Consider the following 19,537-nt stretch of genomic DNA (forward strand, 5'->3'; position numbering starts at 1 on the left):
ATTCTTTCTGAGTAGCCTAATAACAGTTCCTGACAAGAAGAGAAAGAATGTTGAACAGAAAATCCACGAACTCTTTTCCAGCTTCGTGAAAAAGAACTTTGTTGTTTTTGGTGTTGATGAGAATCTTCAAACTCACTTTGGCGGATACCATGGCTTTATTATATGACTTTGTCGATGAGTATATGGATATTATTTTGTTGGTGATCAGAAAATTGGTATTTTTGAGATTGATCGCTTTTAAGACATATATATATGTGTATAGAGAGAGAGAGTGAGGGAATAGATGAATCAGTGCATGCGTACATGTTGGAAATTATTAAGTTTTTAATTTTGAAGGTGCATGCCTTAATGTATTAAATGATCAACGATCAACGGTACATGCATGCATGGTGTAGATGCTGTAGGTTTGTGGTAATAATTAATGGCAAAAAGTTTTTTTGGACGACGGAAAAATGACATGGGAAATATGTACACAGCGCATATCAAAGTGTCATGGAAATAAACGGTAAATCTTTTTTTAAGAGGCAGAAAATAAGGTTTTTTTTGTTTTTGGTTTTGCTATATCCTACCAGCCATGAGATTCGAATCCGCATATTTATGAATATAAATAAAATGTTCAACTATTAAAATTATCATTTGATTTTAGATAAAAAATTAATTACACATATAAAATTTTGCAGAAAATTATAAAACACATCGTTGATAACACACACAAACACACACATGAAGAAATTAATATCATTGAAATTTTGTACAGATAACAATAAAGGTTTACACTATTTGGAGGAAACAAATAAATAAATATGTACGGAATACAAATTATGGAGAGAAAAAAGAAAGAGATTTAAAAAGAAATTATATGCAGCAACAGCATAATTAGTTTGTGTTATTATCTTATATTAAGATAATGCAGGGGCGGCTCTGCTTATATATATATATATATAGATATTTAAGATCGTGCAGGGGTGGCTCTGCTTTCAAGGGATTTAATAGTGTACAAAAAGTGCCATGGAACAAAACAAGCACTCGAGAGAAAAAGAAAGTGAAAATTTTAGGCAATGGAACAAAACAATCACTCGAGGAAAAAAATTAAAGTGAAAATTTTATATATGAAAGGAAATTTTATATAAAAGGAATAGACCTGTTTCTTCTGCATTTTTTTTTTTATTAGTTAATATGAAAGAAAATTTTATCAATCAATAGGAAGAAATAAAAACGGAAGGAAGATATATCTATAACAAAAGTCACAAGCTTAATTACCCAAAAACAAAAAAAAAAAGAAAAAAAAGAAAAGAAAAAAGAATGGGTCAGATCAAAGGGCAAAAAGGGAAACTGATCTAAAATTCTCACCTACCGTTGCAGGAATGTCAGACAGACGATCAGGTCCATTCCATTATGCTTTGGGACCTCCTCATCTTAGCTTCTTAGCTTCTTGGTTACAGGGTACAGGACCAAATCTCCACCGAGTTTCAGAATGTCGCCTCTTCAGCTTTCTTACGGAAACCAAATCCTCCATCGCCGTAAGTAAATTATAAGCAAAGCAAATCAAATAACTGAAATTCCTGGAGTATTATTGTTAATGGGTGAGTTTATTTTCTTTACTCCTCATCTATATCTATCTGATTCATAGATTATATATATATTTGTATGGACAGCTTTATACATATCTCTGTACTCTGCATATTATAGAGACCCAAAAATAGATTTTTGATTAAAAGTAGGATGTTTGGTGACAGAGTGACAAGTTGAAGATGATGACAAAAAAAGTAGACATAAACGACCAGAACCACACCTGATCTCCCAGTAGAATACCCAAGTACACTTGTTATTTACCTGTTGCAACAAGAAGAAGAAGAAGATGGCAGAATTTTTGTTGTCCAAATTGGCAGAGTCCGCTGTATCCCATACAGTCCAAAGAATCTCTGACCTTCTCATCCATGAAGCCTCTTCCTTGAGGAGTGTGAGAGAGGATGTGGTGCTCTTGCAAAATGAATTGAGATCTCTTCAGGGCTTTGTAAAAGATGCAGACTCCAAGCAAGAACATGACCAACGCCTCCGAGAGTTGGTACACCAAGTCAAAGATGTAGCTTCTGAAGCTGAGGATGTTATCGACACCCACATCCTCAAAGTTACCTCCTCTTACATCAAAGCTTTTCATAATAAAAGAATTCGACCCCAAGTCAATTCCTTGCGATCTAGGATCCACAGCATAATTAATACCAGCATGCAAATTTATGGATTCAAATCTGTAATTGAAGAAGGGAATAGTTCCATGGTGGAGCTGCAGCGGTACTTTAGAAGATCATCTCCAAATGATGATGATGGCGATAATGATGATGTTATGGTGAGCTTGAAGGGTAGCATCAATGCTTTAACAGCTGAGTTGACTAAGGAGGAAGATCGGCTCTGCATTGTCTCTGTAGTGGGAATGGGCGGTTTAGGCAAGACCACTCTGGCTAAGAAAGTGTATAATGGTGTGAAACCGCATTTTGATTGCTCTGCTTGGGTTTTTATATCTCAAAAGTATGTGGTAAGGGATGTTTTGATTGACATCTCCACCCAACTTGATTCTCCAAATGAGGACATGAATTTTGAAATAATTAAATCTGGATGGGAGATAGTGAATGCTTTGACAGAGCACGAGCTGATTGATTTGCTAAGACACAAGCTGAAAGAGAAGCGATTTCTTGTAGTTCTTGATGACATTTGGACGATTGTGGCTTGGGATTTTTTAAAGCGTGCTTTTCCAAAAGGAAAGAAGGGAAGCAAGGTTCTATTTACCACACGCAATAGGGAGGTAGCCACATATGGTGATCCATGGAGCTCCCCAATTGAACCACCTTTTTTGACATTGGAAGAGAGTTGGGAGCTTCTAAGGAGAAAAGCATTTCCAAGAGATATTGTTGGTGAGCGTTGTTGTCCACCAGAGTATGAGAACTTAGGAAAGGAGATGGCTAAAAAATGTGGAGGACTACCTCTTGCTGTTGTCGTACTTGGAGGCTTGTTGAAAGCCAAAAATTCCTTGGATCAATGGAAAAAGGTGCTGCAAGATGTAAATTCACACGTGAACAAGTTGCAATCACGACAACAATATGAAGGAGTAAATGAGATACTATTATTGAGCTACCATGATTTGCCTTACAACTTGAAGCCATGTTTCCTTTATTTGGGCAACTTCCCGGAGGATTATGAAATACCCAAAAGAAAATTGGTTCGGTTATGGATAGGAGAAGGCTTTATATCCACATCCACAAGAGCAGACATTAAACAAACATTGGGAGAGGCAGCTGAAGGATACTTGGAAGAGCTTGTCGATAGGTGCATGGTTATGGTGGACAGAAGCGACCGTACAGGGAAAAAAACATGTTGCATGCATGATCTTATGCGAGATGTGTGTACATTGAAGGCAAAGGAGGAAACCTTTGCTCAGATTATCCAGCAGCATGAGAGCAACAAGTCCATTGATATTTCTGCAGCTTCATCTCTGCAGGTGGGTAGTAGTAGTCATTCTCGGAGACTTGTTATTCATCCTGGCTGTGATCTTCATTGCAATACACAGCAGACATGCACCTTTTTCGGAAAGCATGTTAAGAATGCGTCTTGGATGGAACAGGTACATGCAAATCTTCGTACTCTTTTGTGTTTGGGTGGCAGTCTTTCTTTGTCAGCTTTAAACTCGAGCAACTTCAGAATGTTAAGAGTGCTGGAACTTTGTGTTGCTGGTGGATCTAAAATTCCTCGAGGCGTTGGAAATTTAATTCACTTGAGATATTTGTGTATCAACTCAAGTTCTAAAACGGCAATCAATCTACCATCCTCCTTAGGTAATCTGCGCAATTTGCAAACTCTAGACCTTGGGCGTTGCAACTTGGCCGGTCCAGTAAGGATGATATCAAGAATGATACATTTGAGACGTCTAATACTACCTCATGTGTCAGACGAAAAATGGAATTTTGATTGGAGTGATGTTGGAATAGATGAACTAAAAGACATTGAGACTCTAAAGAGAATACCAGCTTCTGTGCTGATTAGATATGATGCACTAAACAAATTGACTAATCTTCGAAAGTTACAGATATATTTTGATGGTAATAATATTCATGATGATATCATAAGGGTGTTGCGGTCCCCAATCGTTGAATCAGGCTGCTTACGCTCCTTGTGCATGCGTATGCCAAGTAACCATGTTTTTCCAAGTCTGGAATCACTTTCCTCATGTCATAGTCTCACTAGAATAGGTTTGATTGGGAAAATATCGGAAGGTATGCATTCTATCATTTCGATAACTGTTACCAAATTGACTCTATTGGATTCTCAGCTGGAGCAGGATCCAATGCCAGTGTTGGAGAAGCTACCAAATTTAAGGTTTCTCTTTGTTGGTCGTAATGCTTATGTTGGTTCTAGAATGGATTGCTCTGCCGATGGATTTCCAAGACTAGAGTTTCTTGGACTCTATGACTGAAAATTTCTAAGAAAGTGAACAGTAAAGAAAGGTGCAATGCCAAGCCTCAAGAGTTTAACCATTGTCGAACTATCCAATTTGGAAATGATTCCAGAAGGGTTAGAGTTTGTTGCTTCCCTCAAAAAATTAAGAATTCATTTGATGAGCAACTCATTCTGTGAGAGGATTCAAGTGAAAAATGGAATAGGAGGGGAGGATTACTACAAAGTGCAACACATACCCTCTATCTCTATAACTTATGTAATTGATGGGGAAAATTAACATATAGTTCGTGGCTCAAGGTATCATTTTGAAAATTTTCTTCTTTTTTTTTTTTTTTTTTTTTTTTTTTTTCTTTTATATTTTTTGATGAAATTTCATTGTTGGTACAACCAACCCAAGTCTATTAATTGGACCATAAACTGCTTCCTTTTCTTTCTCATAACATCATGTTTTTAATTTTTATCAGCAGTGGAAAAATAATGCACACATAAGATTCTTAGATGGGTTGGATGTAACAATTACAAATTAGTAGGAAGTTAGCGATGTTTTTTCGTTCCATCAGGACAACAATGCAGTCACATTTTAGTGAAATTTTTTCTCATTTGCACCAACAAAATTTTTGATTATATATATCTCTACATTTTCACATAAAGGTGTCACTCATAGTATCTCTTTTGCCAGGAACTTACCATGCAACAGGTGACAATGACATTCATTTATCAATCATCATATTTACGGCTAACCATGGCAGGGAGCAACCCCCTCAAATTCTCTGAACCTCGACGAACACGGATGTTGTCCTTGCAGATGTACATTGAAACATTCCGTGGAAGTTTCATATGTAGAACTCTTGACAACGTGATCATTTGACATCAAGTGCACCGATTTTCACATTGGAAAGCCATAGGTACTTGCTGCAACATGTGCAAAAGAACAAGTCATGCAGTCAAAAGTTATTTTAGCAGCATTTAAGATCAGATGACCTAAAAGGTCCTAGGATAAATTTTGTCTTGCCCGCTTGTTACCTAGGAAGATTTGATTGTTTGTAAATTTCTATAATCTTTATACTGAATTCACAATGACATTCATAATTTATATTACCCTATTAATGCATGGTGCTTTTTATTTATGATTTAGATTTATATGATCATGCACAGGACTGGGAATATACAATTTTTTTTCGAACTCTATAAACACTTATAACTACATATATGTCTCTGTGCGTGCCTATGTATCTTAGGACGCACAAAGAAATATTAAGTTAAAAGGGAAAAGAGAAAAAGAAAAAGTTTGATTTTATCTGCTTAGAACAGAACTTAGTAACAAAAATACAAAACTTTGAAAGTTTTAAGGAAATTAGGAGTATGTATAGCCGTGCTAATACTTGATGCAGAATTTAAAATTTTAACTGACAAGTATTCAAAGATGCAGGGTGCTCTGCATTTTTCCAGGATTGTAGCTTATATGATCTGGTTCTTTTGCATTTCTTATTAGTTTATATGAAGGAAAATTTACCAATCGATCGAAGAACCACAAAAACAAGGAGGACATATCTATCACAAAAACTACATAGCCAAATTATAGTATCATATTTTTGATAGAAAAGCTTAAATAACCTTCTGAAGTGCCTCAAAACAAATCATGGTCATCTAGTGTTGTTCCGTTATAACAAAAAGAAAACAGACTCTTCCTAAGTAAGACCTCCGTCTCTGACTACTTTGAAAAATACCACAACTTAACATAAAAAAAATATCAGGCCATGATCAACATTAATAGAACCAAAAAAAAATAAAAAAAAAAATAAAAAAAAAATAAAATAAAAATTACTATTTTGTCATCAACTGGAAGCATCATCAAACAAAATTCATAAATGTAGGTCTCAACTTAAAAGAGCACTTTTTCAACAATGATAATATGATAAACTAGATCGTATGATAAACTACATTGTAAATTAAATGCCAAAAACATGGTTTAGCATAATACCTCACTAAGTGCACATTGCATATAAATGTTTCTTCTTTTGACATGTAGGAGCTATTATCAAAGCAATACTGAAAAACAGAGATCTAATAAATAAAAAAGAGTATGTCTCTTATCCATCAGAAGCATATTTCATCATGGATGGGCCAACCATGCACTTAAAATCAGAATTCTCTGATTAGTCACTAATTAAAGGGATTAAAACACAAACTCATCTTACATGTCATTACATTTTCTATAGTTATGATATACTAATACATGTATCTTGTCTGATACTCTATCTTTTTGCATGTTTGTTTTTTTTGCCTTTTTATGTTTCTGCCAAATTCCAATTAGCTCCCATTTTCATCGATCCATTACTCTAGCTTCTCTTTCCCTCTTCGCTTTCTTTGGGATTTTGTTAGGATAGAAAGTATGAAACCAATGTCATATCTTGCACACCTGCAATGGATTATTGTTATTTCGTACTCTACAAGGAGTAGATTTCTACGTTGCCAATCCTACCACAAAGCACTGTACCATGCTTCCCTGGCCTTCTTTATGGGCTTGCAATAAATGGTCGTTTTGTCCTCAATGTAGCTTATGATCCTTGTAAAAACTCGCAGCATTATTACTTAAGAGTTGTTTGCATTAGTAGGAAAAGCAGGTGTACAAAGAATCCATATCAGATTGAGATTTACTCATCCCGGACAGGCCGTTGGAAGGCGGTTCTCATGGTGGGGGTGGGGGTGGGGTGTTTTGGAATGGTGCAATTCATTGGATTACAGTGAACTCCTCTTTATTGTATTTCAATGTTGAGGAAGAAGTAGTAAAGGAACTGCCATTGCCCATTGATGTGGATAGATCAGAAAGGATAAGCTGGTATTTTGGAAGTCTTAGAGACCATTTGCATCTTATTGAAACGTTCAGGCAAAAGCCTGGTTTTTCTAATATTGGTTTGCCTATGGATCCACAATTTGATATTTATGAGTTAATATCGTAAGATGTTACTTATTGCAAGTGATCAGCAGGATGAAGAATCATATATGGTGCTCACAACACCGGTTCTACTTTTCGCTTGTTACTACTCGACAAAAACTTTGAAGCAGATTTGTCCTACTTGGATCAACAGACAAGTTGTTTTCTTCTTATTTTTTATCCCCATATTCACAGTCTTGCTTGGGTTAAATTTGAATCCTCATGATCAATTTGATTTGATCTTGTGGGTTCTGTGTCCTTTTATTTCCTGAAAAGTGCTCTCTCTCTCTCTCTCTCTATATATATATATATAAAATGTAAATTATTTGGAGCTCCTCTGAGATAATGATTATTTTTGACTGCATAAAATGTAAATTATTTTAACCATCCATATTAGAAGGGCCATAGTAAGACCAAGGGAGACATAATCTGCATGTAAACTTAGCATTTGTGGAGAACAGGAAAAAAAGATAATAATAGCTAAATTCAAATAACAGCAGTTGCTGCACTAGTTGCCTACTACATAGCCAAAATAGAGCTAAGAGTAAAGAGAGAACTTGGGGCTCCAAGAGAAAGAGATTGCACGCATTATGGTAGATGCTAAGGGTAGGAGAATCAATTTTCTAATGCTTTATGGGTAGGCTCATGGTTACATTTTAAGGACATTATAAAATTTCAATGGTCTCTGTACATATTGTAAATAATGCAATGTGACTCAAATTTGTAAAAGGCACGGGGGTTGGCTTTAGGATTAGGAGCTGGCTTAGACACTTCTGGGACTAGGATAACATTACAGAACCTCAGTGTTTCTTCCGCAGCTACAGATGTCACAATGCAACCATCTGGACTCTGACAATTGTCGCCAGATTTAGTATGAGACTGTCTTACAGTTCATATAATAGACCGTTTAGAAGTTGCTTCAAATAATTGATATTTACCTGAGCTAGTATGGCCAGTGAGCTCTGCCACTTTAACCATTGAAGGATTTATGCAAAGAGTAAGCTGATCGTGAAGGAATACTAAAGTCTAAAGGTTGTTGCTCCTTAAGTCCTCAAGTCATAGTTGAGACCATACAAGATTTGATTTTAAAAATTAAGAGATAATTTTATGTTTTCAAGAAAGCTCCTAAAAAACTTGTTTACAAGTATGTGTTTGCTATCATGGAAACATTAATTTATGCCCGTTGAAAATTGGAATGACTGTTTAGGGGTTTCTATTGATGAGTTTTTTTCCATTTTATCTCTGCGAGAGAAGGGTAAAAAATAGCTCTCCATCACCTGCATATGTAAATAAAACTTCTATGCATACTGAGTTATGAAACATTCAGGAAATATCAATTCTTACTAATTAATTAACCAACCATATTAAATGCAATCTTTACTGAGACGAAGGAAGAAGATAATCTGCATGGTAACATATTGTACAGAATCTTGTATTACTCATAATCAACAAACCCAAACTACGTTTCGTCAAGTTCTTCAGAACAGTAAAAGGACAATAATATTCAAATTGAAACAACACCAGTAGCCTTCAATAGAGGCAAAAGAAAGCTAAAGAAACAGATGAAACTCGGCTTCTTGCAGATGATTTATTGGTTGGATCATGGTCACATCTCAATGCCAAAGGCTATTGTACTTGTATAGAATTTCGTCCCACAAGCAACCAAAAAAGCCAAAATAAGCATGCCTCCAGGTTGTGGAGAAGAGTAATGGAGCAAGGACACCAAAGAATCCTACTGCAAAACCTGTTCCAATGCCCAAATGAAACCAGCGGCCAACTTCATCTCCATCATCTGCCTTCTGTGCTCCATTGTTGATAGTGGGTTTTGACTGGTCTTCGTCACAGATGTTGGAGAGTGGCTGTCCACAGAGTTCATTGCCGATGAAGCTAGAAGCGTCAAAACTCTGGAGTTGGGTGCTTAATGGAATTTTTCCTGACAAATTGTTGTAAGACAAGTTCAAGTAACTCAAGTAAGTTAAACTTGAAATGCTTGGAGCAATATTACCAGAAAGTCGATTTCTTGATAAATCAAGAGATTCCAACCACACCATGTTGCCAATGCAATCCGGAATTCTTCCTTTCAAGAAGTTTCCTGACAGATTTAGAGATATCAATCCCTGGAGAGTTGTAAGTTGTCGTGGGATCTCTCCTGTGAGTTTATTGCTTGAAAGGTCCAAACTATTTACAAGTGGCAAGATGGTGTCATATTGATCTTCTCTGCCTTTTGTCACCACCATTACTTGCTCGAAGAAATAACCAACAAAGTTGGAATAAGAGATGACATCTTTCAGTACTTGTTTGATGGTCATGGCTTTTAAATTGTCAAAACACTTTGGCATAGATCCCGATAAATTGTTATCGGCAACATCCAAGATTTGAAGTGCAGTGAGCCTACATAGCTCAAATGGAATATGACCACTCAACTTGTTTGAACGAAGAATGAGAATGGTTAGATTCAAAAGACTTGTTCCCATCCATTTTGGAATGGCTCCATTCAACTCATTTAGACCAAGGTCAAGAACTCTTAACTGCTTACAATTCTGTAGGGATGGAGTAACTTCTCCAGAGAGACTATTGTTGCGCAAATGCAATGATAACAGGCCTCGTAAAGATTCCACAGAGGTTGGAATTTTCCCAGTCAGATTATTGTCATCCAAATTTATGGCTTTTAATTCAGGCCAATGCATCCAGCAATCAGGAATGTTTCCTGAGAAATGATTTCCCCCGAAATGAAGTACTGATAGATGGTTTGGTGTAGCCAAGGGATGACACAGAAAGTGATAAATACCCCCAGAGAAAGAATTATTAGAAAGATCTAGCTCTGCCAACCCAGAAGTGATTCGAGGTAGTGGGCCACTGAGCATGTTGGAACTCATGGAAACCATTGAGTAAGGTGTATCAATATGAAGAATATCAGGAATTCTCCCAGAGAGCCGGTTATGAGAGATGTTTAAGTATACAATGGTCAAGCTGGAAAGCCAACTGGGGATGATGCCTGAAAGTTGAGTGTTGGATAAATCCATGTCCACTACTGTTTGTGTTTTAAGCCACATTGGAAATGTAGGCCCCAAGTTCCATGATTCTAATTCAACATTACGGCAACGACGAAAAGGAGGAATCCAATTGGGACTTACTCTTAGACTCATTGAATTTCTAGAAGCATATAAATGCTCCAAATTAGTGAGATTTGCAAAGTGAACTTGGGTAACAACACCTTCTAAATGATTCCAAGAAATGTTAAGGAAAGTTAAATCTGATAGACCACCAAGGCTCTCTGGAAGAGATCCATTCAATTGGTTGCCACCAATTGATAGTCTTTGTAAAGCTGTTAATTTCCCCAGTGACTCTGGAATATGACCAGAAATATGGTTATCCCTAAGGTCAAGGCTGACTAGATTTTTGAATTTGGCAATTTGATCCGTCAACCGACCAGTAAAGGAATTTTCACTCAAGTCCAGTGATGTTAAACTATTTGAAAGGCATCCAACTGACAACAAGCTATCAAAAGCATTTGAGACCTTCCCACCAAATTTATTACCTCCCAGAGAAAGATCTGACAGATTGCAAAGATTTCCCAAAGATGTAGGTATTTCCCCTTCAAGTGAATTAAATGACAAGTCAAGATAAACGAGTGACACAAGATTTCCCACAAATGTAGGCATTTCCCCTTTAAGTGAATTTTGGGACAACTCAAGTTGAACAAGTGACTTAAGATTTTGAATTGCACTTGAGATTACACCCTCTATGTTATTATTGTCAAGGAAGAGGTATTCAAGCCTGACCAAATCATTCAAAAAGCCACTTGAAATGATCGTTGAATTTAATTGACATCCAGTCAAATAAAGATATCTAAGAGCAGTCAAGTTTTGGTTGCTACATGGAAGTACACCTTGTAAAGAGTTGAAACTTAGATCAAGAGACACTAGACTACTACTACTACTACTCAGACCAGATAACCAAATGGCTAAAGAAGAATTCATATCATTAGAAGCAACATTAAGGCTTTTCAGACGAGTCAAATTCCAACAACTTTTGGGAAATGGGCCTACAAATTTGTTGGAGCTTAGATCAACATACATCAAACTGTTAATGTTGAAAATCCATTCCGGTATGAAAGAATTAAAATTGTTCCATGAAATATCTAGGACGGAAAGGGATGTAAAATTAGCATAAAACACAGAATTATTAGGAATAATATGAGAGAGCTCACACCAGGGCAAGTGTGATTCTGACAAAGAAGATAGCCGGTTTATTACCTGCAACCAATGGTCTGAAGCTTTACTAAGATTCACGTTGCTCATGTCCAAGTGCTGTAGTGAAGAAAGACCAGAAAGCCAACCAAGGTTCTCAGCATACGCGTACAAAACCCCAAGACCAAGATGTGTCAAACTTGAGAGATTTCCTAGTTGGTGAGGAATTTTTCCCTCAAAGCCAGCATTTGTGAGGTCAAGATATGTTAAACTCACAAGTAAACCCATGAAGTTGGGAATTTGAATCCCCTTAAAGTCATTGTTGCTGAGGTCGAGGTAGCTCAGATGCTTCAAACCAAGTAACGAGGAATTTATCTTGCCTTGTAACCAACAATCACGAAGGTGGAGCTCTTCAACATGGCCGGTTAAATTGTTGCAGACAATTCCACCCCATTTGCAGCAGTTCTCATGGGTAGGGTCCCAAGATAAAAGCATGTTAGAAGGATCAACAAGATGTTGCTTGAAAGTCAACAATGCGTTTTGCTCACTCAGAATGCATACTACATCATCACTTCTGCTTCCATAACTCACATTGATGGTTGCTTGTGCGAGTAATATTGTAAACAAAAGATTCATAACAGCTGTAAATGACAAAGCCATGATGATACAACTTAGTGATGTTACAAAATAGTACTGTGTCTTGGCTTGCCATATATAGATATATATATATATATATATGCACAGTCACCTCATTGTGGTCGCCAGTTTTGACATGAATCTCACAATTCGGACTAAGTTCTCGTGCATTAGATTTCTATCTATATTATCAAAATAAATTGTGAAAATGATTTCTATATGCATGCACTTCCATTGACTTTCCTCACGGCCCCCCAAAAACAGCTACCATGGAAATTGTCAGTGATTTTGGAAGTCCAAAGAAAGCAACAGCAGTACTCTTCCGGACCAACTATACATGTAATCAGTTAAGAATATTAATGACTTTGAATTTTAGCAATTTTGCATTGGACACATTTATATTTACCATGCATATAGCAAATGCGAGATACAAGAATTTAAGAAGATTATATATAATCTTTTAATAGGTTTCATGTTCCCTTGTAGATCATCATGGATTTTATTATATTATCAACTGCAAATAATATTAATTATATATGATACTATCAACAGGAAATATATTGATGCTTATTTCATAGATATGTAGAGCAGAGCTAGATATAGCCTTTAAGAGCCTTTTTTTTGGGGTGAATATATAGACTTTAGAATCTTCACCCAAATATAAATATATGTAGACTTTAGAGTTAGGAGGTTGATATCTGATACAAGAGTGATAAAGGACGCCAACAAGTACTGTTGGCTATTTTTTTACAACACCGTGTTTTTGAATGATGGGATTTTCCACTTCATAAATTAGATAATATTTTTAAGAAATTGAAAAAAAAAAATATATATATATAGTTTTGATCTAGTCAGAATATTTGATTTTATAAAGTCAGTATATAGTACAAATTAATGAGGATAAATTAGTTATTTCCATTTCAATTTGACTTTTTTGAACCATATTATAATTTTATAAAATTATATATCCTAACTATAAAATTATTGTAAAAGAATAAATAAAATCATCACTCAAAAATATCTGACGATCAAACGATTGTATATATGTTAGTTTGTTGCATATTCATTAAGATTCTTTTGGAGAGGATTTATTTGCTTTAGTTGTCTTTATATGTTGGCATATATGGAAGAGTAGGAAAAGATTTATTTTTGATGGAGTGCAGCCTAATCCTAAGAATGTTATCCGTACCTCATATACTAGTTGGTTTGAATATTTTCATGAAGTTGAGGACATAGTGGCAACAATTCATAATGGTAGTAGCTTACAGAGGCTGGCTATAAGGAGTGGATCTTGGACCCCTCCTATTGAAGAAGAATTAAAATTAACATAGATGGTTCCTTCAATCCACTTGTGAGTGAAGTGTGTTTAGGTATTGTTACTAGGAATTCTGCGAGTTCTGTATTTGTGTATGCATTAGGTAGTTCCATGTGATTCAAGCATCAAAGCTGAATATTAATGTTTGGCTCTATTTTATGTGTATCTCTAGACAATGGAGAAGGGGTGAAAGCATATTGTTTTTGAAGGAAATTATATATTGAAGCTTATACCACGCAGTAACATCCACTGATCATAATATTGCTTGGACTCTTGAAGCTATTATACTGGATATTCAGGAATTTTTGCATCAATTTGCTTTTTGGGAAGCGATCTATACTTCTAGAGACTGTAATAGAGTAGCTGATTGGTTAGTAAAATCAGCTATTACTAGAATTTTACTTTCTGGTTGGGATCTGTGTTTTTTGGATTTTATGGCTCTTGTAAACAGTGGTATTCTTTAAATAAATCATTATTTTTTTGACAAAAAAAAAGAAAGAAAGATGGTATTAAAATTGCATGAACAAAACAATTTAAAGCTTCTTTTAATGTATAAAGAAATAAAACTTAATAAAATAAAATTCGTTTATTAAAATAAAAGCAGAAATTTAGTTAAGTGGTAAAATAAGACAAAAATAAAAGTTGATGGAAAAATAAAATTGCTAGAAGAAAATGAGATTCTAGAGATTTGCAGAGAGATTATAAGATAAGATTTTCATAATAGAGTTTTGATGTATGGAGAGGGATCCTCCTTTATGTTGTAACAGCTTCGTTTTTAAAGATTTTTGATTGCTCTGTTGTATATAAAAATTCTACAAAATCTCGTATGATTTAGGCATTCATTAGAAATTATCCAAATAAAGTTGATTTCATGATCATGTCCATTTAATTGAGGTGATTAAAGTTATTTTAAATTTGAATTCAAATTTTGACCTTAAATAAATTACCCATTATGTTAAAATCTTCAAGAATAAATGATTTATCCCCCAAAAAAAAAAACACTTTCTAACCTTAATCAAACCCTCTAATCACTTTGTCAATATCTAAAATCACATTTAATAATAATAGAAAATATATGGTCGAAACACCAACTAAAATATATGGAAAAACGACCATGGAAGAAGACTTTATAAAAAAAGAAGTTAAATGTTTGTCATCTAGTCTGACTTTTTCAAACAGGATAGGGATTGGGTCTTGGTAGATATATAGTCTTCAATGGGGGCCCAGTTTTGCCTTACGACTTGGCTAAGTAGCTGTTTCAATTTTGGAGATTAATTGCTATTGCATTGCATTAATTCTCCTTCACCAGAAGCCCAGTTTTGCCATGGATCTTATCAGCCAAGTAGCTCTCCGTACAGTTTGAAGACCATCCTAATTAATTCTAAAGAAGAGTCTCGTTCAACCTCCTTCCAAGATTTGATGATTCTATACCAGCTTACCAAACTGACAATTTATCGTTCTATTGGATCGTTGTGAGGATCTTATAAGCCAAGTAGCTCTCCTACAGTTTGAAGATCATCCTAATTAATTCTAAGTAGTTATAAGTGGATAATTCTGCGTGGAAGAAGACTTTCAAAAAGTAAAATGGAGTTAAAAGGTTTGTCCTCTATTAGGTCTTGGTAGATATATAGTCTCCTTCACTGGGGGTCCATTTTTGCCTTTCAACTTGGCTAAGTAGTTCTGCGTTTCAATTTTGGAGGCTAATTGCTATTGCATTGCATTAATGCTCCATATAATTCTAAGGCCATTGTAATTAAGTCTAATTTAAATATGGTCTTGTTTGAAAAAAAAAAAAAAAAAATATTGTAGTTGGTATAGTCTCCTTCACTGGGAGCCCAATTTTTCCGTGAATCTTATCAGCCAAGTAGTTCTACGTATAATTCCAAGACCATCATAATTAATTCTGAAAATGATTAGTATCTACATGCACTTCCACTTACTTTCCTAATTAATGAACCACAAAAAGAGATATCATGACAATTTCCTTTAAGAAAAGAAAGAACTATGAACCAAAAAAACTACAAAACAGAACCTTGTAGCTTCTCTGAGGTAAAGATTATATTTTACTGCATAAAGATTATAACATTCATATTAAATGCAATTCTACATTATATAGAAGGGCAATAGGAAATCAAGGGAGACATTATCTGTATGTAAACATAGCATTTGTGGATAACATAACAGTGAAAAAGACAATAATATTCAAATTCTAATATACCACCAGTTGGTGCACCTCTTGCCTACTACAGAACCAAAATAATGCTAAAAGAAAGAGAGAACTTGGGTTCCAAGAGAGTGAGAATGTCAGCAGTATGCTTGATGCTAAGGGGAGGAGAATCAATTTTGTAATGCTTTATTGGTCGGCTCATGGTTACACTATAAGACAACCACATAAAATTTCAACGCTATCTGTACTTGTAGTGAATGTTGTACCCACAGGTAACCCCAAAAAAAAAAAAAAAAAAACCAAAATAAGCATGTCTTCAGGTATTGTGTTTTGCCATGTTGATTGATAAGGACTTATGGGGTCAAGGACTGACCTAGTCAAATACCTTAGAGAAGATTCAATCACTGAATCTACTCCACAAATTCAGCTAAACCCAATACCGGAGTTTCTTTTAATCTACTTTTAAATCAATTCTGAACTTTTTTCCTACCCTATCTCTTTCCCAATCTACTCAAATACAAAATCTAAAAGACTAATTAAAAGCTCTCTTATATGTGCACTGTCATTTTGTTTGGTAAATGTCAGAGTGAACTATATTGCTGCTGAGGTACATGACTAAACTGGAAAAGAGTTCAAGATATGACTACTACTCTAATACCAGAAGTTATTGAATGTCTTCTGAAGATATATTGACAAATATTATAAGGAAAAAAGGTAACATTTATTAGGAGAATAAATGTCCTTTTTCTTTTTATCAGGGATATTGTTACGTGCATTATTCCTGCAGTTTGTTGCTACTAGCTAGAAACTTTACTAGGACTTGGCTTTCTGCAAAACCAGTAAATCATTCTTTAGCACTATGAGTTTAAGGAGTTGGCTATGTGACATTGAGAAGTCTGATCTTTGGAAAGGTTGAGACAGTACATATCATTAATCATTTATCAGCTAGTTGACAAGCAACTTCTGTACATATTTCTGCTTAAAATTGCATTTGATTAGGTTACGGGGTCATCTATAATTATATTTGGTATTAGCAGTACTTGCTTCCCCCACATACTAAATGTCATTTTTTTATGGTGTAGAACACTACAGAATACATAATCTGCATGCAAACTTAGCATTTGAGAGAAGTTTGTACCACATATAATAAACAAACAAAAAATAAGCATGCCAACAGGTTATGCAGAATAGTAAAAAAGACAATGATATACAAATTCAAACAACACTTATTGCTGCATGCACTACTGGCCGGATGATGCTGTGCGAAGGAGTATCAGCTTTCTAGTGCTTCCTTGGTTGGCTTGTGCCTTGTGGTCACATTAAGTGGACAGGCACCAAATATTTCAAAGGCAATTGTTCTTGGATAAAATAATTTTACAGGAAAACATTGGTCAGTACTGTCTTCAACTGGATGATGCTTTCTACAATTTTAAGCGCTATATATAATCCAATTCAAAATTATTACACGCATCAAAGAAATTTTTCATTAAAAATGAATAGAGCTACTTAATATATACAATTTTTTTTAATAAAAAAATATATATACAAGTTAAAAAATAAAACTAAAAACATATTTCATTAAACATATTTTTGCATGGTATGTTTGGTAATAAAAGAACTTGAGTAGCGGTTGCCACACCCACAAAATTTTTCAGCGACAGATTTACTGCGGCAGGCTGGCAAGATGATGAGAGGAGCATGGTGAGATTATTGCTAACTGGTGGGTTGGGACTAAGAAGGGTTTGTTTGTTAACATTAGGCTGCATATAAATATTATTGAGATTTTCGATGCTCTGATAAAGCTTACAAATGGAACCAACCATGTCAATGTCATTGCTTGAGAGCAGATTAGTAATAGTGCCAATGGACAAAGACAGAAGGCTAATGAGAAAATCTAGAAAGCAAACATGACTTCGACTTTTTGCTCTTTTGTATCTATTAAAAGCTTCATTTTCATACTCACATGACTGGGTTTAGTGGCTCCCACTGTTTTTTGCTAGTTGATTGTGTATCAAGCAACCTTTTGGCGTACATCGATTATTAGACCTTCTATATATACATACTAAAAATATGTGAAGGGACAGAGAGTAATTTGTTGAGAAACTTAATTGCCATCAATTCAATTTATTACTATTAATTCAATTCTACATTTGGTAATTAATCTGTATATGGTATGAAGGTCAAATGTTGAAGTGTATGGACGCAATTGGCTTTCGACAGAGATTACACATAGTCAAGAAAAAAAGAAAAAAAAAGACAAATAGCATATTTGTTTCATTCGTGCGACGTAACATTTTTCAAATCAAGCCAAAATCGAACCTTTTTATCTTTTCTATGACGTTAATGTTTCGGGACCTTAAGCATTTGATAATTGACTTTTTGAAATATTTATAACACAAATCACAATGGACAAATTTTACTTTTGTATAATTAAATGAGTAGCATAATATATGAAAAAAAAAAAGAAAAAAAAAAGTGGTTATTTGCACTAATGCACATAAACTCTGAAGTCGTGGGTTGAGTCAAGCTCCCTTCAATTTAGTTTAAAAAATATTATAATCCTAATGGCCATCTATTTTGGACCTCATAGGGTAATGAGAGAGGGGAAGTGCTCTCGATCAAAGATCCACTTATGCTCAGAAAGCAGTTTCACCTGTATAAAATTTTAAGAACGAGTAATGGTGATAATTAATAATATCCAAATTAGGGGAAAAAAAAATTTACGTGCAACTGTTATATGGATGATGTGATAACATAAGAAATCATCATGTAACAAATGACTCACGATCCAACACTAAGCTGCTATATAATCTACAAATTATCTTTCCCAAAAAAAGAAAAGAAAATGTACATATATAATCTATAAGTAAGGAATTGAATTGTTTCTTCCATGGAAAATACATCTTTTCCGTTAATTTGAGAAGCCTATGTTGCCACACCAATGAAAACCAGAGTACAACTGGCAAAAAAAGCTTCGTTGGAGACAGTGAGGGCGTAAGAAGAAGAATCAGTGGATGAAAAAGCCTTTGAAAAAAAAAAAAAAATCCGATTAGAGTGATTGGTGCTTTGATACCCGGCATAAATGTTTAGAGAATTGAAGGGTAATGCCTTAATTTTATTAATGAGTAAAACGCAATATTTAAATACAGATACAAGAGCTGTTGTTACAGGAGATAAGCTACAGGCTTAATACTTAGTCATATACACGGCAGATAACAAAGATAACACTATTATAGATAAATACAATAACAGACTGGAGAGTATGTCAGCTATTACCAGGGAAGACACTGTGAACGAAAAAGTTCGTGAAAAACAGTAATGGTATAAAAAACGTGTTATTTTTTCCTTACATACATATATATTTTGGTTGTTATTTATTTATTTCTTAAAACCACAGAAATGCTGGAAAACCAAATTCGCACAATAGAAGGGCAATAAGCAAATTAAAGTAGAAATAAATTAATACTGCAAAAAAGTGAAAGATGACTAAATATAATTAAGTTAAACTTTCAACAATACATAAAAATATACAACTTCATCAGACAATTAATAAAAGACATCCAACAGAAGTGGAACAAAATTTAATCCTTTAAATCAATATGGTTGCAAATTAATTCCAAGCTAGCTGGCTAACTAGGATCTTTGCTTACATAGAATAAGCTATGCTTGTCAGGACCCGTCCAGAATTCCTTCCCCGGAACCCTAGACAAGCCCTGATCCCAGGGAAATACCACCGAACCTTCCAACGGAAAATCCGGCAGCACCTCCCCTAAGGGTAGAACTAACCAAAAATTTCCTGCACTGAAAACACACTTCTATAATTGTCCCCTTATTCCTCCCACAGTACT

At 34.9% G+C, this 19,537-nt stretch overlaps 2 protein-coding genes across 2 annotated transcripts; one reads left to right on the top strand and one right to left on the bottom strand.

Annotated features, from left to right (window-relative positions):
• The first annotated feature begins 1,249 nt into the window (after nt 1-1,249).
• On the top strand, nt 1,250-5,573 carry LOC107413484 (putative inactive disease susceptibility protein LOV1). The gene is made up of 3 exons (XM_060819744.1): nt 1,250-1,583; nt 1,737-4,743; nt 5,126-5,573. The coding sequence occupies exon 2, from the start codon at nt 1,859-1,861 to the stop codon at nt 4,460-4,462; it is 2,604 nt and encodes an 867-aa protein (XP_060675727.1). The 5' UTR covers nt 1,250-1,583; nt 1,737-1,858; the 3' UTR covers nt 4,463-4,743; nt 5,126-5,573.
• A 3,421-nt stretch (nt 5,574-8,994) lies between these two features.
• Nucleotides 8,995-12,231, bottom strand: LOC125421544 (receptor-like protein EIX1). Its single transcript, XM_048470750.2, has one exon. The coding sequence runs from the start codon at nt 12,229-12,231 to the stop codon at nt 8,995-8,997; it is 3,237 nt and encodes a 1,078-aa protein (XP_048326707.2).
• Nucleotides 12,232-19,537: the final 7,306 nt, after the last annotated feature.

Source organism: Ziziphus jujuba, chromosome 8, assembly GCF_031755915.1.
Source record: "Ziziphus jujuba cultivar Dongzao chromosome 8, ASM3175591v1".
NCBI classification, from domain to species: Eukaryota; Viridiplantae; Streptophyta; class Magnoliopsida; order Rosales; family Rhamnaceae; genus Ziziphus; species Ziziphus jujuba.